This window comes from Drosophila pseudoobscura, chromosome 2, assembly GCF_009870125.1.
Source record: "Drosophila pseudoobscura strain MV-25-SWS-2005 chromosome 2, UCI_Dpse_MV25, whole genome shotgun sequence".
Taxonomy (NCBI): domain Eukaryota; kingdom Metazoa; phylum Arthropoda; class Insecta; order Diptera; family Drosophilidae; genus Drosophila; species Drosophila pseudoobscura.
The window spans coordinates 28,461,634-28,485,792 of record NC_046679.1 but is presented as its reverse complement, the minus strand read 5'-3'; the positions used below and the strand labels follow the sequence as shown (position 1 = coordinate 28,485,792).

Below are 24,159 nucleotides of genomic sequence, written 5' to 3'. Positions count from 1 at the left end.
TGAAGCGTAAATATTTTATTTGACCACAAGGTTGAGGAGTGTCTATCTGTAAACGAGGCAAAGGATGAAAAGATTTTGATTTGATTTATGCCAGCAAATTAATTCTGCATCATTTCCAAATTATTAAATTATGAAACAATATATAGTATATATAGTATGTATAGTCCAATTTAATTGAACAACTGAATAAACAAAAAAACAAATTTCAGAGAGAGAGAGGGAGAGAGATACTTGAATTTATGGGCTTTAGGTGTGAAAAAAAATGATTCTATGGGCCCCCGACAGGCATCAGGCATTGTGGTTTATGTTTATTTTGAATGGAAACTTAAACTTGAACTTGGCCCGGAGAATAAACATTCTACCTCCAAGGGAATTTAATTACATTTCCGAAAACAAAAGAAAGTTCCTGGCTTTGTTGTGGTGCGTTTGTTTGTGCAGTAAAAGTTTCTTGTCACCAAAAATTTCCAAATCAAAATTTTATTTTTGCTCATGAAATGCATAGAGAGACGTGTGGAAAAGCATTTGTCAAACGCTTGAGTAATTTCTAAAATTGTCGGCAAGTGTCAAACGATGTATGCGAATTAATTAGCCAGCAATTTCAATTAGTGGGCAAATATTCAAGGAATCTACAGCACCCCCGCAACTATAGGTACAAATATGTGTGTATCTTTGAGATACTCTGAGGTACCAACATGATCTCTTGTCTTAACATAATTGCTGGCAAATTGCTTGAAATTGTTGTACTGGCCAACAGCCATGAGAGAAACCGAAAGGGAATCGAGTGGCACAAGGCACACTTCTGTCTCCCACCAGCCAGCCCCCCACTGTGACGTCACCAAGAGCTTCCGCCGCTGGCATCTATATTTGTTTTACTGCTACCCATCCGCCCCGTTGCCCCCATCTGCCTCCCTCCCACATATTGGCTTTATTTTGGGCGATTTTGGCATCGGCTAAATCTATATCTATTCGTGGCAACGGCATTAGTTTAGCCCAAAAACATTTTCAGCATTTTTCGTAAATTATCTTTTCGCTTAGGCTAAATGGAAAACTGTTTCGAACAACTTGCGTCAGTTGAAAATTTTGTTTCAAACGCGCCACACGCAAAAAGCATAGTTCTTTCGCATTTTCTAAATAAATAAAAACACAATGGCTGTAAGTTCTACAAACAGAAGCATATCCGCAAGTCCTGTATGGATGAAGGGAAACTGGTTTCAAAATAGTGTTAAATATAATTAAATCCGAATACCCTGGTTCATCAGGACCTGTAAGGGAATACACCGAAAATCACTTAGAAAAAATAGATTGAATATTGAAAACATTTTTAAAGAGTGATAAATATGTCTCTTACTTCAAGCAGCGATTGTTCGACTTGCTCTAGGATTACAACAATATTTTTAAATTCCCAAATGCCACCCTTTCGAGTGGAACATTTTCCTGCACAAAGAAAAGTAAGAAGAGCACGAATCTGACAAAAAAAACACAAAATTATAAATGGGCACTATAGTATGAAAGTCACGTACTGATGAATATATACTCAAATCAATTAATTTGAACACCAGAAACACTGAAACACAAAGACTGCTATCAAATAAATCGGAATGAAATGAGAAAACAAACAAATTAAAATTTCAGAATATTCAGTTATTGCGAAACTGGTTATTAAAACAATAAATAAATAAATAAAACATGTACATTCATACAAATATATGATATGGAACAATCAATGGAATATCAATGCGCAACGAAATCATCAATGTACATATACGTATATGTATTTATATTTAAATAAGCAATTAAACACACAAAATATTTAATTCCAAGCAGCGTGTCCCGATTTAATTAATTTTTAATTTAATTTTATTTTTGAATTGGTTAAATATTTAAATAGTCAATTAACAATCGTGCAGAGACAAGTATTATGTGGATAGACTCATGAATAGAACTCATTTATGTGCAATATAATTTTCTGGCAGAAGCATATTCTACTCCGACTACTCGTCAAGGCAGCTGCCTGGTCATAAATCATTCTCATATATCGCATACGAGACTGCCAGACTGACTACAGTGCTTCCAAAACTGTTTTCAGTGATTCTAGACACATTAAACTGCTTGCTGGACTGTTGCACTGCTTCAACGACGGATTCCAATACTTCTTAGACTGATATGTTTATGAAAATCCCTCATTTGTGTGAACAATTTACTAGAAAATGTATTTTTTACTCCGCCCACGAGTCAGCTGTCAGCTCATAATTCATTTGCATATATTTCTCGTACCAGTATTTCTACCATTCCATATCTCATAGCCTTTTTTGTAAATTAAAATAAAAAATCACTTTGTTGACACTTTGCCGCAAGGGCCGGGGCTGCCCTTGGTCCCCTGTGGGCTCCCCCAGTTAACCAGCCGTATATTTTTGGTCCAAGGATCGATGGGTAGACGACCCAGACCCAGAGGCCAGAGCCCAGACCGTGGCCTGCATTTTGGTTGCATTGCACTCTGTCACTCACTCGGGGCGTCTGTCCACCTGCTGCAGGGCTTAAATATTTTATACAATATTTTTACTCTTTTGATGCATAAATTATTTAGCACTTTTCGCCGTTCCCTTTGGCACTTTCGATGCATAATTAATTTGCCAACATTTCCCATTCACTGTTGACAGTTGTCTCTCAATAATGAGAGAAACTGACAGAAAGAACTATGCGCTTTATTGGAGTGAATTATAATCTGAATTATAGACCCATTCGGGAATGCCATGTCACCGATGCACGAAAAACTCTTGGCCTTTGAAGGCTTGACATACTTCTGCGTTTTTCATGTATTTTAATGCCTGGTGATTTGATGACAACAGAAAAAAGTTTTCAATTTGTGAAAATAAATTAACATGCAATAAATAATCTGCATTACCTATGAGACTGCCCATAAATAAATTCCATATGTTTTATAATGTATTTAAAAGTAAATCCACAGTTTTTGGTCTGACACATTTTAATTAATGATTGTGCATTGGCTAGCTTTGATTTATTGCATTTTTAATGGAAAATGCAACGATGAGTTCATCCCCCAAGAAAATCCCCTTTAAACAATGTATGGGGATATTTTCCAACAATTTTCACTGTCTATACAGCAATCTGTTGAGCCAAGAACCACCGAAAACAATTTGTTGATGCGCGTCTGCCGCATTTTCTTGGCAACAAAACAAAAGGCAATAAACATAAACCCCAGCGAAGAAAACCCCAAGGAAAATGAACCGAAACTTTAATGCAATTTACCGTGTGCTTAGTTCACGGTTTTTACAATCCTCTCAAGGACACGCGGAGGGGACTGGGACTGAGACTGGGACTGGACTATAAAAAAGTACACTTTTGATACAAAACAAAACCAAACAAAAACACAAAAAAAACTTATTGTCAGGCAGAATTTTCATTTCATTTGCTTTTCCGCAGCAATTGGCAGCCGTCCAAATGACAAATTGAAATAACAGCGGCAGCAAAAATGAGCGTTTATCTTTATGTACAAATGAAAATTTGTATATTTATGCCAGCCAGCCACCGCCACCCAGCAGTCCGGAAAAAGGAAAAAATAAACTAACAAAAAAAAAAGAGGGCGCCATTCAAAATGAAACAAAGTTGAGGGTTATTTGAAGGTCAGGGCGCACAAACACAACAGCAAAATTATGGCTGGAAAAATTCAGATAAAATGAATTACACATTCCACTTCCTTGCAGTGAAAAAAAGAATTTTAAATATTAAAGAGCTTCAGCTGCAAATTATTCCCCAGTGTTCAACCTCAAAGACACAGCATGTCAAAACTTCCCCATTGGTCGTGGCTCCTGACCACAATCGATATCACTTAGCCGTTCATCACCTACCAAAATGATTTTTTAATATATGGCAAACAGCGAAAGAGAAAACCGACGACGACTGTCAAGCGGCCAACCAGATAAACCAATTAATAATGAGAAAAACAGTAGGAGAGAGAAGGAAGCCAGAAGGTAGTGAGAAGGGAGGGCCAAGAGCCAAGAGCCAAAAATGAAATGCAATTCTATCAGCAGATCAGCAACAACACTCCACAACGAACTCCACGAATTGTTTGTACATTCAATTAAAAAACCAAACAAAAATATATAAAAAAACACAGAGAGGGAAAAATGTTCGAGTCGAAATCGAATGGGAATCGAAGCAATTGCAAATGCAAATTGACGTACAATTCATTAAAATCCCCTCGGTTCATTGGTTGCCATTAAAGCGTGCTGCTGCCTGATACCGCGCGATGCCCGGAGCCTCGTTGGCAGATTCCAGCTTCAATTTTAACCCATCAATACGCCACATATTCACATATGTGTATGTATGTGCGTATTAAATAAATAAATAATTTCACAACTGAAGAATATGAATGTGCGTGAATGCAACAGAGAGAAGAATAACCAGCAATAATTCATAGTCGAAAGAATAGCAACAACAGGAGAACTAACTGAGAATGAGTTTTAAATACATCTGAAAGATATCCTTTATGGAGATTAGAAGATTGTGGGTTCATAGATTAGGCCGATAGGCGGAAACGGGAGTGACTCTGATTCTGAGGCTGATAGAGCTCTTGAAAGACCCCTCAATGTACTTCTAATACCTCTCATACCTCTAATATCTATTTTAACAGGAATATAATGTTTGTTTACTTATTTTGCATGTTAGATTAAAGTTTATTTATCTACCTTAGCCAAATTTTCCCTATATTTCGCTGCACTTTTACCTGCAACGACAACAACAAAAAATCGCTTCAAATTAAATTGTTAAATTTATTATTATTTTTTAATGTTTGCACTTTGTATGCAATGTGACATTTTGCGGACATTTTGGTTTTGTGGGCGCGATTTTCGTATCCAAAAAATGTTATTCGATTCGATTTGCGAATGCCTAGCCACAAATCAAATGACACAGGCTCAAACGCGAATATGTGCAAACAGAAAGCCACAATTGGCCCCGGCAAAGGCATATAAAAATGGCAAAAATGGCAACATGAACCACGAACAATGCAGCACAAATGTGCGAAATATTAATGAGCGGATGAGCGAATGAGCGGATGGGTGTGGTATGGTGTGGTGTGTATAAGCATCAGATTTCAATTACGAAAATAGTTCAGTTTCAGGGGTAATTGTTGCGTATACGCCGCATTGCACACTAGATAAATATTTTATGGGGACGCTTTAGCATTGTTTTTAATTAGCAAAACTTGTTCCGGAGGTCAATTAGATTCATGCGTGGGGGAGACATGAGACTGGAAATGGTGTTTCTTTTCCACAAATCATTCAGTTTTTTTGTCGGGTGAATGAACTGCACCGTTGAGCTCCACCCAGGGAGCAGAAATGTACATTGCTTTTCTGCGTAAATTTCAATTAAACAGTTAGTGGCTTCTGCTGTCAACTGTCGTCCCGTTAAAATGCCTCCTCGTCTGCGGTGGCGAGTCCTGGAATCAAAATTAATTAATTGGAAAATGAATCTATTTCTCTGTGCTGCTGATTCTGACTCTGTCTCTGGCTCTGGCTGCTGTCGTGTCGTGGCCTGCCACCGTAGCCTGCTTTGATTTGGGTGTGTTTCCAAATGGAAACTCACGGGCACAGACACAGACACTGACCTTTGAACTTGAGGGCAATCCGTGAGCAGGATTTGGCTCTATTTATTTTTAGAGACAATTTCTGTCGTTTCTCCCGTCACTTTTGTCCCACGATTTGCCAGGCGCTTGGCTGCCATTCTCATGTTTCAATTGCCAAAGCACTTACAAGCATTCTCTGTCTCTCTGTTTTGTAGCCACGCAACAAGGAACAGGAACAGGAAGTCCTCAATTGGGTCTTTGCCGTGCTCGGCGAGAAGGTGCCCAGCGGACAGTATGAGGATATCCTCAAGGACGGCATCTGGCTGTGCAAGCTGGCCAATAAGCTGGCACCCGGATCCGTGAAGAAGATCCAGGAGCGTGGCACCAATTTCCAGCTGATGGAGAACATCCAGCGCTTCCAGGCGGCCGTCAAGAAGTACGGTGTCCCCGAGGAGGAGATCTTCCAGACAGCCGATCTTTTCGAGCGTCGCAATATTCCACAGGTCACCCTCTCCCTATACGCCCTGGGACGCATTGTAAGTGTTGCCCTAAAAGACATTTTAAAACTCATTTAGCAGTGATTCATATCTTGTTAATAGACGCAAAAGCATCCAGAGTTCACTGGCCCCACTCTGGGCCCCAAGATGTCGGACAAGAACGAGCGCGTCTTCACCGAGGAGCAGCTCCGTGCCCACGAGGGCGAGCTTAATCTGCAGATGGGCTTCAACAAGGGCGCCAGCCAGTCCGGCCATGGAGGCTTCGGCAATGCCCGTCACATGTAAACGCCCACCCATCCACCCCCACACACAGATACACCCACACAAATACACAAAAATCTAATTAGTTCAAACAAACAAAAAAAATGAAATGATTCTTGCGTATGATTTAAGCAGTGCAAAAGCTCTAAATGTAATTTATATAATATGAAAACAAATAAATTAATTAATTTTAATACAAATGTCAAGTTTTTCCCCCCCTCAGGCGACCGCCCTCATTGGATTAGCATTATGTGTTGCTGCTGTTAATTAGTGGATGGGGAGAAGGAAACATGCGACTGTCGCCAGTTTGTCAAGCGGTTTAAGTGGTGTCTCTCTCTTTCTCTCCCTCTCTCTGCGCAAATGGAGCCATACGCACTCACGACCCTCGCCGACACCTTTATTTCTTTGTTAGGAGCTGCCTCCGTTCTGGGCCTCCCTGGTTGCCTGGTCCACCTGAGATTACACAAATTACAATTTCAACGCCTGCACTGACAGCGATAAGCATAAGAAATGTCAAGGCCATTTGTATTTCTATCTCTCTGTCTCCCTGTCTCCCTGTCTCTCCGTCTCTGTTTGTGTGTGTGCTTATGAGGGGGAAAAAATAGACAAAGGACTGGAGGGGGGGAAAAGCTCAGAAAGCCTTGGGAAAACTGTTTGGTTTTGCTGTGCACTCGAGAAAATTAATGCGGTTTTTGGTTTGGGATTTGAGTAACCTTTTAGCATATGAAAAATAAAGTATATCTTAAGATCTAAGAGCATTTTCCTACTTTCGTTAACTGAAAAGTAATCAAAAATAGAAAGGCATACTCTTAGCCTGATTGGTCATACAGATAATACAGGAACCGATTTGCTATTAAAATGTTAGCTATACAAACAGGTTTCTTCATATCAAAACGCTGGACTTCTGCCTAAAACTCTCTATATATCCCAGGCATCCTCTAACAATTTCGCTCAGTGTAACCTATACCTTTTGCCACCTTTCAAACACCAGCCAAAACCAGAGCCAACGTTTATCTTTCGGACAAAAGAGCATCACAAAATAGAGGCGAAAAGAAAAGAAAGAGGACAAGAAAAGGGGGAAAACCACAAGCGACCAATTGCGAATATAATGAAGGATAGAAAATAAACAAAAACTGAGAAAGAAAAAATTCGTCAGGCGGCAGGAAAGTTAAGCCAAAATGGCGTCCCCAGAGGATTGTATGGATGTGTGCGTCTTGCTTATATGCCAATGATCAGCCAAAATGGAAATGGCAATTGACAGGGTATGCGTGTGCATGTGTGTGCGTTTTGGGTGCGTGTTTAATTTCCACTTGTCGAGGGGCGGGGCACAAAAACAAAAACACACAAAGGGGCCACAGACACAGACAGACAATGCCAGTGTGTTTGTATTAAATGAAATGGTCACTTTGACAGCCACTCTGACAGCCAGACAGACTCTATGCATGTGTGTGGCACATATACATATACTTTACATGCTTTATGCGTGAGCATGTGTGTGTGTGTGTGTGCGTGTGTGAGTTCCCTACTCCATTAATTTAATTTTATTTATGTTGACAATTGCTGTAACAAACACGCATGTCAGCATAGGGCGATCTAGAGGCTGCGAGGGTTAGAAGTCCGACGACTGGAGGGGTGGAGGGATGGAGGGATGGAGGGGTGGGAGGACTCCCCTCTCACTCAGCATTGCTGATTGTATTACAAATAGTTTTCTGCACCCATACTCCTCTTTGCAACTATCGCACACACATGCTTCAGCATTTACACCGAGAGAAAACCAGAGTATTCCTTTAATGATGCATTGAGAGAATGAATTTGGATATCTATTTTTTTCCCCAGTGTACTCTAATAATGCAATTTATTGGCAGCCAGAGGTTGACAATGACAATTGTTGACTTTCCCTTTTTGTGCAGTTGTTGTTTGGTTCGGTTTTGTCTCTTGTTTCCATCGTTTTTATTTTTCCAGCTCATGCATTCCATTGGGTGGATCTGCTGCTGGTTTTTGTTTCATTGAATTTATTTAATTTATATTTATTGTGGTCAAAATGACAATTTATTGTCATTTGTATTTATAGCTGGCCGTCGAATGCCTGCCCTGCCATACCATTCCTGGAATATTCCGCTTTCATTATTATATCCTTTTTGTCTACCACCCACAATACGAGGTATTATGATTGTATTTTTTCCTGCAATTGATTTCTATGATTTTCACTTCTGTTTTCCGAGGCTCCCCCTCCGCCCCACCCCTCGATTGACCCTGCTTTTTTCATCAGTAATTTATGTAATTACTTGCAAATGGAATGCGTTTATAATTCATAATGTGAATTATATTCTTGTTTGTTTGTTTTTGTTATGAGATCTTATGATTTGTTGTGTATTTTTTGTATATTTATTTTTGTGTTTAACGGCTTCTGCTGAGAGATATTAATCCTCAATCTCCTAGGAAAAGGTATCTTTTAAGCTGTCTGTTACGCACGTTTCGGCAATTGCTATATAACCTACCAGAGGTACCACAAATATGCAGCCTTCGCTCAGTCAGAGCCAGAGACTGCCAGAGTATCCTCAGCAACAACGATTTTCTTTATTATTATTTGGCTTAAACATGCAAGCGCATTTATTTAACTGTTGGCCAAGTTACTACTGGCCTGCTTTCATGCGGTTTCAAGGAGGCCTCCGACCCAACAACACATTTCTACCTAATTGCCGAAAGTTTGTAACAATTTATAGCTGCATTGCAGTGGCTGGAATGCACAACCCCTACCTACTCTCTCCCTCTCTCCATCAGCCATTTCTCTATGCGGTTAACTAACTAAATGAAAGAGTTGATATTGGAGCATAAATTTCAAAAATGGCAGAAGGTTAAGTCCAAGGTGTGCATAGCTCTGGAAATCCCCTTTGAAATCTCTGTAGTCCCCATCTGGGTAGTGCAACTTTTTGGTCAACCCTCCCGCAAACACTTCAGGCATATTTCATGCTCAACTGCACACAGAACAAGGATGCCACAAAGAAAGCAACAACATGGCAAATGACACTAAAACCGAGCGCATTATACCCCTCCTCTCCCCTCTCCACTCTCCACCCTTTCTATGGCCGTCTGTATTGCTCTCTGGCTGTTGTTTCTTCTAGCAATAATTGCTGCCAAACCGCTTGCTGCAATCATAAACAAGCCAAAACAGTGCGCACAAGCAGCCACCAGCAACCAGCAACAGAATCACAATTCCGTATCCCTATCCGTATCCGAATACGAATCCGTAAACCAAACGAAAACGCAAGACCGTTGCAGAGATCCGGAGAACACCCCGACAAATGCCAGAGCCTGAGAGGCGTATTAACAAAGCCCCCGAAAACCGGACAACAGGCAGCAAAACCGTAACAACAAGTGGCTAAATATTGAACGACTTTCCGATGCTCAGCAGGGGATCAATTTTCAAGCTAGCAGACGTCAGGGAAGTGTACTCGAAAATTGGGAAACATGTCACCTGAGAATTTGGGTTAGTCATCAAAACAGGTTTGATGGCCTTTGGATGAGCTGGACATGGACTTTGAATGCTTGCTGTTTGAAAAAAGGGAATACTTCTTTGGGAGCAGAATTACTTCAGATCCTAGAGTGTTATCTAAACAATTCACGGCCTCAAAAGAGGTATTTATGAATGCAAGCAGTGTTTGAGAAAATAAGAATGGAAAACTCTCTCTTTGATGACTTGTAACCAGATTTTCCCTGGGACCTAGTCTCTCCTAGGAGAGATTTTCCATGTTCATTTTACAGGGTATATTTCTAGTCTCGTCTTACTAATCGGCTAACAAACTTAGTGCAGCTGCTCAATTGCTTGCGCTAAACACACAAGCGATTCAGCGAGCGACTCGGGGAAAAGGACACGCCCCACCAGCACACACACAAACGCAAGCACGCACACACACAGACAAAGTGTGGAGCTTAGTTCATATTTATGCGGAAAGTTCTAGCTACCTCTGGCGGGTTGGGGGCGATTGGGGTGGTCATTAAGATGCATAGTCCCTCCGCTACACGTTTTACTAGGTCCGTGGCTGCTCCGCTGGCTGCTGCTGCAATGGAACATGATTTGTGCGGCGGGGCATAAACTGCGTGAATTCCCAGTACAAATTGACTTGTTACAAAAGCGCAGGAAAAATTCACCTGCCACAGGAAGGTGCACAGAGGCGTAATCAGCTTTCCACCTTCGGCTAATCCCCGTTCGAGTTACCATAGCATGGCCATAAATCATTGAAATACTTTTGGTTGGTTTTTTGGCATATTAATAACCGAAAGACAGTCGCTAGCTTGATTTATGCATGGCCGTCGTCGTGGGGTTTTTTTCAATAACCTCGCATGCCACAGGGACAGCGGCAGCTCTGTCTGCCACACACGTGTGCCATTCCAGGTGGGGATTTTCTCAATGCTTTTGATTCATGACCATGGACCATGGGATTATGCAATTGACCAAAAGAATAATTGATACTCGAGTAGAGTTACAGAGGGGCACAAATTTATTGACACATTTAAAAAACCAATTAGAATTAATTACAATTTAGAAGCACTACGAGCACTCGCTCTCTGCGAAAATTGCGTCAAAATTCATTTACATATATTTACTAATTACATTCCGAAGAGCCCCTGGCCCCTGGCCCCTGGCCCCCGAAGCCCCCTTTTGGCCCCGATTTTAGCAGCCATGCGTACAGACGCAACGCCGCGTATACATAATCTGCATTTTGCGACGCTTCCATGCACAAAAAGTTATCGATTTAATTGGTGTTAAAATTTATGCGCACCAAAAATTTTCAGAGAGTTATCCTCCTGCCCTTGCCCCCCACACCGAAAATAGTTTCGCAAAATCCCGTGAAAATCACAGAGCCACTGCGCCAACATTTTTCAAACACCAATAAAAATACCAAAAAGTAGCGCAAATAAATGATTTTATGATAGTCTGCATATCAGTGCCCTTTAATTATTCATTTTGTATTTATTTGATCCCTCAATAAATATAGTATTTAGGAGTATTGATATTAAAGTTTTTAATGAATAATGTTATTTTTGTACGGATTTCTGCTGGATATCCGCCAGTCGTAACATTCAATAGTATCGTGGTTTTTCTTGTTTTCAATTGAATTTTTCCGGAAGCTTTCAAGTGCGCCCATCAAAGTGCTGCTGGCTCTGGCTGGCCTGCTAACATCGTTTTTTGAGTTGAGTTATTGTTGTGGCGAGTTTTCATAAACGTTCATAAATTTGCTGGCAATTAACTGGGGCTTTTAACGCTTCTGTGTTCCAAACTGTGGCCCATGGCGAAAATATTTTGGTATTTGCTTTCCCTTCAGGGTTTTTATGTTTTTTTTTCTCGTTTTATTTACAAATATTTGGCATTGCAGTTGGTTTGGCATTGCATGCGCGGTTATGCACGCCGTTTTTTAATTAATTTCTCACACACAAACACCAAGTAGAGGGTGTGGGCTGGTCAGAGTAAATGTTGTTTCAAGTAATTAACAATTAATTGTTGAGGGGCATTACGGCGTAAATATTTCATTTGTACTTCAGCCACAGGGCATATTTCATTACCTGAGCAGTTTGGGCCTCTTGGGGACACTTGGGGATAAAAATCTAATCATTCAGCTGCCTTAAATATACAAACTCCACGAGGCCAAGTTGTTAGGGATATACTCAGAATTAATCGAATCCCCTTTACCTGTGGCAGAGCCAGAGCCAGAGCATATAACGTTCGTCCTTCCACTCTTAATCGGGAAAACAGTTTAACATTATTGATCCAAGCAACGAATGGAATTGATTTGTAAATACATTGCGCTTTTTGCCCAGTAGCAGCCGCACATCAAATAGCTCGCAGGCCAGAAGGCTCCAGTTTCAGAGCCGGATACGGTTCCACTTTAAGCCATTTGTGGTGTGTGCGTGTGTGTGTGTGCAAATATCTCTGGGATAGCCCCGTACATTAGGCGATTCGCCTGCAAAGATTATGGGCCAAACATGTTTCAAACCAATGGAAACAGGCTTAATTTGGCCTCCAATCCACAGTTGACAAATTGAATCCAAACTAACCATCGGAATGGATGGATGGTAGTGTAAATGTCGGGTAATCCCCGGGAACTGCATCATTTTAATGCAACTTGAAACTCTACTGACATTTATTGCAGTCAATAAATTTGCAATTAGCGCTCGAATTGAGTCGAGCAGGGGCTTTGGCTTTGGCCTTCGCTTTGGCACTGGCTTCGGTTGTGTGTGTGTGGGCGTGGCCCAGTCCTCAGTTCTGTCGTGCAGACTCCACCAACACATACATGCCTTCTAATTGTAATTGCATTTACGACATTCGAGTACGCTCCTTGTGTGTGTGTGTGTGTGTGAGTGGGGCTTTTGAACGGGGATTTTCTATTGAATGTCAATGCGCCAATGCGCTTTCGTCGCCTGTCAACAACGGCACCAAGTGCCAGCGCTAAGGTGCAGCTATAATGGTGAATAATTGTCTGGGTATAGGGTATAGGGTGTAGGGTATAGAGAGTAGGGAGAAACCGTTCGAGGAAGAGAGTGAGTGCATTTCAAATATATCGTTGCAGCTAATGAATATTTAAACATCATTTGCAATTGATGCTGATGGAATTTCGTTGCCAAGTGCCGAGACTCAAACAAATGAGTGCTTCCAGGTGAGGGTATCGACTAAAATGATACCCATCTGTGGATAAAAGAGATAAATAGATGATAGATGACTTTGATGGATAGATGAAGCCCCCTGCGCACTAGCCACTAGCCTGGTTTAAATTTCATATAAAAACTCGAAAATTTCTGCACCGTCCCTTTGCCTTTCGTTTCGTGATGCATACAAGGGCCTTTCAATCGATCGAATGAGTAGAATAGGCTGCCCTCTGCCTATGTCCAACACTCCTCTTATATACAAAATAGAGGGCACCAAAAACCCTGCAATAGGGAGAGAGGACCAGAGGGCGAAAGTGAGCAACACTGCTGCCTGCCTGACGACCCGCCTGTAGTGCTCTTTCCCCCTCCCACTCTCTAATGGAATTTGCTATATTTTGGATAATTAAATTTCCATTTCTGGTGCCTATTTATTTAGCGTGTCGCCGGCGCGCTTTTGTTTGTTTGCACTATCCCGCAGCTAGAAACAGATCCTATGCAATCGTTCTGCTGGATGGCATTTCTCAGTTAATTTGATTGCAGTTTATTTGATTAAATGCAAATTGCAAACCGAATGGTCGCCCTCGAGTGATATTCAACATTTTGCTGCATTCTTTTGGGCTCTCACACGCAATGGGTACTCCTTTGTTCCAAGTATTTACTATCGCATTTCATTTCATTTCAGATATCCCATCGATTATTTGTGGCATCTGCTTGGCTGCACAATAAGCACCTTAAATTGCAGAGTTCTATGCTGGAACTATGCCGAAGTCGGTGGCATGCCACGTGTGTTTGGTGTTGCTGCTGGTGTTTGCAGCGCGGGAAACCGATTTCTCTTTATATATATTTTTTTCTTCGCTTTGCCGATTGTGAAACTTGTGGAAAACTATTTGAGAATGCCGAGGCGCATACCAAAAATGGCGATAATGATTCCGTTAAAGATATTTTCGCGCCATCGTTTTCGCCCCCCCCAGGAGAATGTTTTCTAATGTGTTTACCGCCCCAGCCCCCGCCCCATTGCACTCTCCCCTCTCTCTCTGTGTGTGTGTGTGTTCTATTTGGAGCAGAGAGCTCTGGAGGAGGTCAAAACTTTGCCAGGTGCAAACTCGTGCAAAATCAGCGAAAAATATTCGCGCACCATTCGCTGCAAATGAAATGAGTTTTTCCCCCAGTCACCAATCCCCAATCCGCAATCCCCAGAAGGGAGTTCTCTGTGTTCTGGCTACCATTATGCGGTCTTCAGTCGAACACTTTCGCTCGTTTCACTGGCTTTTGATCATAATTGCGATACGCTCTACGCGTTGATGATGCAGCACGATTATTACGTTGGCAATGCACCTTCCCGTTACCCGTTCCCCGTTCACCCTTCTCCTTGAGTTATGCAGATTGTTAGAGCTCCCAGATCCCACCCCATTTTCACATCAAGCCAGACTTCTCTCCTTGACTCTTGTCCCTGTCACTGGCGTGTTAATCGCAAGCTGATGGCCTGGCTATAAGGCATGTGCGATGCGGTCAGCCTGCAGAAGAGGCAGCAGGGAGTCTGCAGAGCTTATGCCATGAAATGTGTATACTTTAGAGGAAATGGCTGCAAGCCACTTAGAGCAAATCACCAAACAGGACTCTGGGGGGGCGGATCTACGAAATGGCTTTAGACTTTATAGGTTTTCTTCTGAAATTCTCTGCATAGTCCATCATATTTTGAATGTAATACTGCATGCACAACAACTTTTTCCCCAACATATTCCCTAATTCACTTAACTAATTTTAAAGCAACTTTAAGGCCATGAAAGCCAGTCGAAAGGGGAAACTTTCCACTGCTGTCACTGCCGTCAGTCCGCTTATCACACCACACACACACACACCCACACACGAGGCGAAGATGAATGGACAGGGACACTGAATGAATTGTCAGTGTCTTGAGACACAGTTCCCCCTTTACTTCCCCTGTCTTACACGAGAGGCAGAGGCAACAATCAGCACAACACAACGCAGATGTCTGGAGCAATGACAGCTGTCAAAATTGCTTAGAATAAGTCGTTTTGGGGCATGCCAAAAATATTGCTACAGACCTACATATACGTACATACTCGTACATCTGTCAGGGTCTGACAGCAACTGGCGTCTACTGCTAACTGCATGAATAAGTGGCCCAAAAAAGGTGTACATCTCGTTTGCATGTTGCGAGGTGGAACCCTGCTCTGGGGCTTCCTTGTGCTTCAATCTCTGTTCGATTCACAAATTCCCAGAATGTCCATCAAAACCGCAGACACAAAACAATTTTTGCAATTACTTAAAGAATATGCAAAACATTTCTAAAATTGCATTCCGAAAATAAAACAGTCGTACAGATAGAGAATGGAAGGCAGACACCGAGGCGTATACGTGATGCCGGACCCTATAGTCCTTGGTCCAGCACTCACGTGCCAGTGTCCTGTGGCTTGCATACGAGATCGAAAGGAAGGAAGCGTGTTGCATGTTGCATGTGGAGGAGCCAAGGAGCCCAAACGTCAAGGCAAAAGTCAATTCAATGTCTCCTCAGCGCCGCCTTGAGATGCAAGGACATCTACGGGGCACGCTGTGACCACCACAAGTTTCAGTTTTAAGCAAGACTCTGCGTCTCTCGGATAAAGAACCTCACTCTCCCTCTCGAATAATGGAGAACCAGGAGGAACAATGTCCATTGTCGTAAAATGGGATTTTCTGTGCTGCAGAGAGAGAGAGCGAGAGTGCTTTTGGAGGGTTATTGCGATTGAAGTAGAAGTAGAAGTGGAGACTGTAAATGATATGACCTATTAAATGAATCTGTAGATCCATAAGAACCGTAACAAACTAAAGGATTAAGTGGCGGTAAACTAAAGAAAGTAGGGTCCAAAAAGTAGCCTTAGGGAGTGATGGAAGTTCTTTAAAGAAAAGCCCTATAATAACCCTACTTTGATCTTTATTTTCCTTAAATTCTCTCTTAATGCAAGTACTGGATTTTTGTCTTAAATTTCAATTTAATGCGGCACTGTACATCTTCTGGCTTCAACGCAACAGATATTTCGAGCGAGAAATGCAAATTGAATGGAAGACGCCTTCAACTTAAAGCAAAGGCCATCGCAACAGGATGGCAGGATGGCATGGCTTGATGGCTTTAAGATTGCACAGGGGCATGCTTCAGAGGTACTTCTCTGCCGGTGCGGCAGTGTGGCAGGATGCTACTATGCAAGGCACAGAATGTTGGCCGCAAAACAAATTACGTTGCAAATAGACAATATTTACATTGCCATGGCAATGAGATGGTGCTGCTCCTGTCGCTGACGATGGTGGCAAGAAAAATTGGCATCAAATATTTCACGCTAGCTTCTCCCACCCAACCCCACTTCCCCCACACAAACACTGAATAGAACGACGCCACACTGTGTGGCAGCCACCGCCATACATTTATCTTAATTTAGATGCCACTGCCGCTGCAGGCTCAGGTGTGAGTAGAGTAGGTCCGGGCGCTGGGGGGCGGGGGCAAGGCTGCTGCTAATGGCATTTGCCATCGAATCCTTCACGTGTCCTTGGCCACGCCACATGCCACACAGACTCCAGACACGAGTCTCGGGGGTCAGGTAATGGCCTTTATTTCGGCCAAAAAGTGTGTGTTTTTGAGTGTGTTTACCCCCGAAAAATGTTGTGTCTCATATGTGTTCTCTCTCTCTCTCTCTGCTTTCTCGTGGTGGGAAAACCTGCATTTATAATGGAGTTGAAGGAGCTCCTTGCTAACACGAACGCCGTGCCACACACACGGAAAGTTCGTTGCCTTTGTCAGCCGCAGACCAAACTAGCTCCCACCACCCCAAAAATTAGCTGTACTATGTGGAAATTGTATATGCCACACATGATTGGCATTGCAATGCAGCCGTGGGGGGCACATGCCACGTGTATCGCTGGAGTATGAACCCCTGTACAGGTTGTGGAGCTATTTTTATTGATTGCATTGATTTTACGGCTCGATTTGTTGCGTTTGCCACCCTCATTGCCCCACTGTTGGGGGAAAATCTCCACCTTCGTAGACCCATCTCTCTTTGAAAAATTCTTTGAATCATATTTTACAATTACTTGGCATTTAAGCGCATTTAATTCAATTAGTTTAAGGACTTTAATTAACTTTAAACAAGACACAAACTCTATTGGAAATTGAGTTTGAAATTAGGCCCCAAGGGCAAAATATATTGTCGAACACTGAAAAGGTGTTTTTTCCCCATCTAATTGATGACCAGGGAAATTAATTGAGTGGAATTTTTTCGAGGGACCCAATCGGGGCGGCACTTTTGTCCCTTGTTTTGTTTTGTAGAACTTTTTTTTGCTTTCGAAAGTTGGCAACTTTTTTTTCCTAATTTACATACATATACATTTTTTTGTTTGTAATTAACTTTATCGATAAAGATTTTTTTCCCCCCACCTATGAGTCGTATAAAATGTTGTGGCGCTTTAAGTAGCATTTGTTTGAATAATTAATTAGTTTGCTGGCGGATAAAAATTGTGGCTTGTGCTTGTGCTTTCTAGCTTGACAGATTGCACAGAGAAAAGCGAACAGCACAATTTTTGGCGGTTTCGTTTGGGAAATTTGTTAACAATTGTTTAACAAGAGTGGTGGCGGGGTCTTGCTTGTCCTCTGGCAATGCAACGCATTGCAATGCCAGACCCCAATCCAAATCCCCTATGGGGGATCCAAAGTTGCCTCGAAAGCAAATAGAGAGGGCTAGAGAGGGCTAGAGAGGGGGAGAGAGATATGGAGAGGAAGGAACTGTAGCAGCGGTAAATACGAGTACTCCGGCGTTTGTTGTATAATCCCCATGGCAGCTAACAAATGTGCGCACATCCGTATCCCGGCCACTAAAGCCCCTATTCCCCCCGCACCGCACACAGTCAGGATACCAATCCTCGATCCTCCCCAGCCTCCCTCAGCAATTCAGAACAAACACTGGGAGCTCTCTACTAGACGACTCGCTCCACACTTTCCATCGCCTCCGACACGCAAAATGCAAACATACGCACTGCAGTTGCTGTTGCAGTTGCAAAAGCAGTTGCAGGGTAAATGTGTTAAGTACACAAAAGAGTGCGAGTCCTGGTCCATTTCTGGTCCATTGGCACATCACCTTTTGGACTATAACTCTATCTCTCCTTGGCTATCTGTCGCAGCCAACAGAACAGCTTCAGAGAAAGGTTTGGCAGGTCCCCAGTCTGATTCCTCGTGCAAATTGCTTAGTGAAAGCAAACAAATTAATCAAAATCCATCTGGAAAGGTGTGTGCCCGAGAGAACCAGCATCAAACAATGTCGACCACTGCACCCCCAATCTCCTCCTTCACCTCCTTCTCCTCCTTCTTCGTCTTCATTCGCATAGAGTCGTCTCTCGCGTACGGGTGCCTCTCGGCCTGGAGCTGCAGTTTTTCTGCTGCAAAAGGATTGTGGCAGGGAGAGTGAAAGGTTTCTGGGGAGCTGTTGCCAGGGGTTAACTAGCACAACGATTGGCTTCGTTAGGCAAACCCAAAAATTGAGGTTTTTCCAGAGGTCAGAGGTGCTTTCAACGCCCCATATGGGTATTGAGCGACTAACCGAAAGGTCTTCTTTGGTTATGGATAGTATTTGAGCATGGAATGTGTGTGGAGTGTGGAAAACGTATGGTTTGTATGGTTATCATATTTAGGAGCTCCGTTTGCCGCATTAGCACCCCAGTGTACTTTGTATTCCCCCAAGCAACTTCTCTCGACAGAGACGGGGTACAAGCTACTCTCCGCAGAGACGGGGAACCTCCTGCCAGGTTACATGCACTCCCCAGGGAGTACCACCTCCCACAAAAGCAATCACTCCCACGGAGTGGAGTACACATATGATTCCGGGTTAACAATTCCCTGCCGTGGCACTGCCCACCGCCGTGGAGGCCCCTGCACATTAGACTACTACGCAATTACGTCACCTTCCTGGGCTCCCACTCTCTGGGAGGTCTGCGTGGGTTTACATTAGGCATTGTGGCAGCAAGAGAGGCAGCAATGCCCGCATTTTCCCGCCCGCACACACACATACACGCACACACTCGGCTGAACTTTTCGCGTGCACAATGCGGGCGGGAGGCGCCACATTGATTGTGCAACAATTGTGCACAACGAACCGAAAGCAGCTACGGGGGAAAAAAGGGAAATAAAAAGGGCTGGGGAGCAGGTGGGGAGCGGTTGGGGAGCAGGTGGGGAGCAGGTAGCACGGGTCAGGCATATTGGTTTGCCCTTACGCCTGACTTTACCTTAACGGCGTCTGACGTTTAACCTTTTTGATAGACAAAGGAGGAGGCAGTACGTAGGGGAAGGGCATGTGTGGCATCCAGCAGGGGTCCTAGGGTAGATAGTGCACGCATCCCCAGGTGCTCGATCGCTCGCACAGTACTGTCTGGGAGGGGCAGATAATACCTTTTGGCAATTTTTCGCATTTGCCGCCATGTCACAGCCGCCGATTCGATTGTTTTGCGGGGGTGCACACGGCTCAGGGGGTAGAGCCTGTGGGAGAGGAGGGATAGTAGTTCCAGTTTCTCTGAAAATGTAGCTCCAGGGGTAGGGACAGAGCGCACGCTAATTGCCATGTATGAAAAAATTGTTGTGTTGCTGTGTTGTTGTTCTGTTGCTCTGTTGCTCTGTTGTGCTGTGTCTGGCTTTGGGCGCTACAACGACCTAAATGGAACCATCCGTGGACCATGGAACACAAGTGTCCTGCGGCCTACTTCCCTGTTGCCAGGGAATCAATTTTTGGGGCACGCTTTTCTACTATCTGCTTTCTGGCTTTTCAGCCGCCACTAATGCGTACGAAGGAGTAACAAGGGTATACTTGGCTCTCATTTGGCACACAGAAATTATCTCAATTACTGAGGGACTTTTTCTCATAGAAAAGGCCAAACAGAATAATTCGTAGGGCTATTTTATGCCTTCCACGACTCGAAAAGCGAAGACCCTGAAAGAAAATTTATGAATAATTGTTCTAGGCCTGAAATTGGCATGAATAGATTTTCTTCGAGTGTGGAAATTGTAAAAAAAAGTTTTACTTATATTTTAAAATTAATAAATATAATAAATTTATTTTATTTTTTAATTAAAATATTTGTAATATTAAGATAAAGCATAATTCCTACAAATTTACTTTATTTTTTGTATTTTACAGTGCCCTATATTTAGATTAAATATAAATTTGTATTTAGTTTAAGATATATATTTATATTTTTCTATTTCTCCTCCCCAATTGCCACCGATTGTGTTGGCTATTCGGTGTAGAAAGGGCCTTTTCGCTTCCATAAAAAAATTCATCTCGGTTTAATAAATATGATGGTCAGAAAAATAAATGTACACCCATTATTTCTCTTATAAAACCCTTGTTCAATCAAGGGGTATCCCCACAGTCGAAACGTGCTTTTTTGTTGCTTTTGCTTGTCCCGCCACTGGCTTTTGGTGTTGAGCAGCTGCTGGGGACTTAAGTGCTGGAGGAGCATCAGCTGTGTGTCAGGCAGTCACGCAGTCAGGCAGGGGTGTCGACAAGTGCAGGACTGAAGGAAGAACTGAATTGGCTAGAAATCCATAGAAAAGCCAAAAGCGGAATCTACATGAGAGATGATGTTTTCCCTTTTTAAAGGCTTCTCCCTTTCGGCCATTAAAGCTTTTGGGGCCCTGGAGCCGCCTGCATATCTAATTTTGGGAAGAGCCCCAAACGACAGAGCGAGAGAGAGGGAGAGAGAGAGAGAGAGATCCGCATTAAATATGCATGGCCAGAGTGGTTCCGGGTAGCAGGCAACGAGACGCATCAACTCATCATCATCTTCGAGGGGGATGCGATGGATGCGTGTTTGCATAATGTGAATGGAGAACTGGAATATATACACATATGGCGGGAGGGCGAAGCCCGACACATGCTTGCCTAATTAGTCAATTTAATAGTTGGCTTTCTTGTTTATGAGGCGTACGAGGGCCGAGGACGAGCACGAGGACGAGGATGCTGCTCAAGTCACTGGCACGCACTGGGGCAGGAGCAGGACATGAAATTCTAATTAGGCGACAAAATATATAAAAGTCTTCCTCTTTGCGATTATTTATGATTTGCCATCGGAATAAGAATTCTATCTCGTGCCCACGCGCGGAGGGCAATGCAAAAATTATGCCCCCAGGAGAAACAATTTTCTAATTAAGAAAAAAGCAAAAACGAAACAAAACAAAACAACCCGAAATGTTTTCTAATTAAAATGAAACAGAATTCGAAACAGCAGCCAAACAGAAAGGAAACAGCACACAAAAAATAAGTAAAAAGCACAAAAAAAAGAAAGCAATTTGTGTGTGAGAAAAATGGAAAAGTTGAAAACATGCTAAACGAAGAAATAAAAGCAACAAATCATTGAAGAAGGTACACAACGCAACACGACACGACACGAGACGAGAGTATGGGCGGGAAGGGAGAGAGAGAGGGAGAGAGAAAGGGAGTGCCACGCCCCCATACAACAGAGTGGTCAAAAACTTTCAAAATTAATTTTCAACTTTCATTTTGTTGCAGAAGAAAATGAAAGAAAAGAAATATAATAATAAACAAGGCAGCAATCAAAAACACGCACCCATCCAACCAGGCCCCCTCAGGGGCCATGACCAGGCGACCCTGGCGACATTATGTACGTGTGTGTGGCACCTTTCCCCACTCCTCCTCCTGCACAGCAAAAATATCAATTAAAATGGCAGCTTGACTTGAAAACTGCTTAGAAACAGGCTCTCGGTTCTCCTGCTGTTGACTCGAACAACCGCACGAAAAGAAACTTTCGAAAGCGAGAGCGAGAGAGATGGCAAAAGTTTGAACAACAAACTCAGCAAAGAGTGAGGGAGAGGGGAGAGGAAGAGATAGACACACCACACGTATAAGTTGTTGCTGCGGCAGACAGTTTTGATAGTTGCCCCTCCAAAGTGCTCCGTGCCGTCAGCAAAAGTTGAATGGCATCTACTGGCAGAAAGTTCAAAATGCAACCCCCGTCCTGATGCTGAAGCATTTTCCATTCTGACATCAAGATGACTATCAATAAATCCAGACATACCCCATACCTCTCATACCCGACACACATGTGGCTGTATAGCAGTACATGTGGCATACATGGCGTATGCGCAACGCGGTGCCACTCCGTTTGCTAAGTTAATTAATCATACGCACCGCATGCCGCATGCATTGCCTGCCAATAAGTTAAATTGAATTTTCAATAAAATTGTTTGCGCCAAAGAGATTCGGCAATGAGGTGGAGAGCCTTTTCGTCAATCGAACATTTCGGAAATCTGAATATTTGGAAAGCCAATAAGCAGAAAAGAAGAAGCTGTCTTCAGAGTATCACATTTGCATTTGATTTCACACTTAATTTGTCCGAAAAAAGAATATATTCAGAGAATATATTTGGGGCGTTATCGGAGGTTGCTCTGTAACTGTGTCACTCTCCACTTTAGCTTTAGGTGTAGCGTTCTACCCGTGGGTCTGGCTATCGGGCTTTCCGCTGGCTCTGGCTAAGGATTTGCCATCAGGCTTTCCTCTAACTCCATCCGTGGCTCATTTCTGTTGTTGCCGCCATGCACGATGTGATTTACTTCCTACAAATTGTATGCAGTGGCAGCAGGAGGAGCTGCAACAGCAGCAGCAGGAGTAGCATCAGCAGCAGTAGGTGCCACACCAAGAGCAATCCAAAAAGGCGGAATAAGGGCAGGCAGCTACAGCAACAGTTAAATGAATCAAATCCATTTCAAAGCTATTCATCAAATGTCAGCGCTTTTGCTGGCCAACCGCGCACCAAACGAAAGCCACATCCACAGCAACAGCAGCAGCGGCAGCGGCAACAGCAACATCGGAGCGGCAACAACATGCAGATTGGTAGCATGGAATACGGTTCCGGATTCGTTCAGCATCGGTCGTGGTCGTGGACGTGGATGTGGACGTGGATGTGGACGTGGATGTGAAGCTCCTCTCTGTGTGGGTGTGGAGTAAACTCGTTTTATAATTGAATTGATCCCATTATGTAGATGAAAACGTTTTTACGTTTCGCTTCGTAGAAAATGGCGGCCAGTCTGGCAGAAGAACTTCCGGCCAGAGAAAGAGAGAGAGAGAAAGAGAAAGGGCGCCATGAATAGGGTAGTGGGTGAGGAGTAAAGAGTAGCAGGAATCAGCGGAGTAGCTGCCTGCCAAAAGCATAAACACCAAATGGAAGCTCCGTTCCAGAGGCTAGAAGCGAATGTCGTTGGCCACTGATGTTACTTTTGTGATACCCTATAAGAAAACGACAAGGGCATACCAGTACAGACAGGAACATCATCACGAGAAGGCAGAAGTCCGATGAAACTAATCGAGGATAAGAACGTAGCTCTTGAATATATGTTTCATCTTGATTTACATTCAACTTTCCCCCAAAAATAAATCCCATCCAAAGCTCTAATTAGCTCGAAAAATAATGTAATCAGCTTTTCCATTCATGGAAAATTCATGGAAATGTTAAAACCATAAACTCCATGAAAATTCATTTGAATAATGATAGAAATCTCAAAAGAGTCTTATACAAAATTCCGCGAATCATCTCTCGACCAAAGAGCATTTGCGTTTCGTAGATTTCCAGGGAAAATCCCTTTTGCTGCCGTCTGTCTCCAGTCTCCAGTCTGTTGTGGAAAATGCAAGGGCAAGGAAAGGCAACGAAAGGATACACACAGTTTGAGCAAAATAAATTGAATTTAGTGCTTATGTCCTGACATTCGCTTTTAATTTCATTTGGTCTTAAGCCAAGCGAGAGTCACCCCCCGGAAAACACACAAACAGCGGGGGAGGGGGAGGGGTTCCACCAGGGATTCGCTGGGCTCTGGCGTTTAATTTTCCCTAGTTTCTGCTGCTGTTGCTGCTTTTCTCCCGCCTGTTTGATTGCCTCTTTGGTTGCACATCCTGGAGGCACAAGTTATCCTTTCTGGAAATCCAGAGCAGAGCTTAATTGCAACTTACCTCTGCTGCTGCTGCTGCTGCTGCTGCTGTTGTTGCTGCTTCTGTTGTTGGTTATTCTGTTAGCGCATTCAGGTTATGATTTCTAATTGGAATTAAATCGGAGAATCATTGGGGGGGGGGAGGTATCTACGCAACAGTAGAATCCTTCATTGGCCCAATTTTACATGAAACATAGTACTCA

The 24,159-nt window shown here is 43.0% G+C and overlaps 1 protein-coding gene across 1 annotated transcript; it reads left to right on the top strand.

The window, feature by feature from the left end:
* Positions 1-1,004: 1,004 nt before the first annotated feature.
* LOC4803061 (myophilin) lies at positions 1,005-6,497 on the top strand. The gene is made up of 3 exons (XM_001359825.4): positions 1,005-1,152; positions 5,800-6,120; positions 6,184-6,497. Exons 1-3 carry the CDS (start codon positions 1,147-1,149, stop codon positions 6,364-6,366), a joined length of 510 nt encoding a protein of 169 aa, XP_001359862.2. The 5' UTR covers positions 1,005-1,146; the 3' UTR covers positions 6,367-6,497.
* The last annotated feature ends 17,662 nt before the right edge of the window (positions 6,498-24,159 follow it).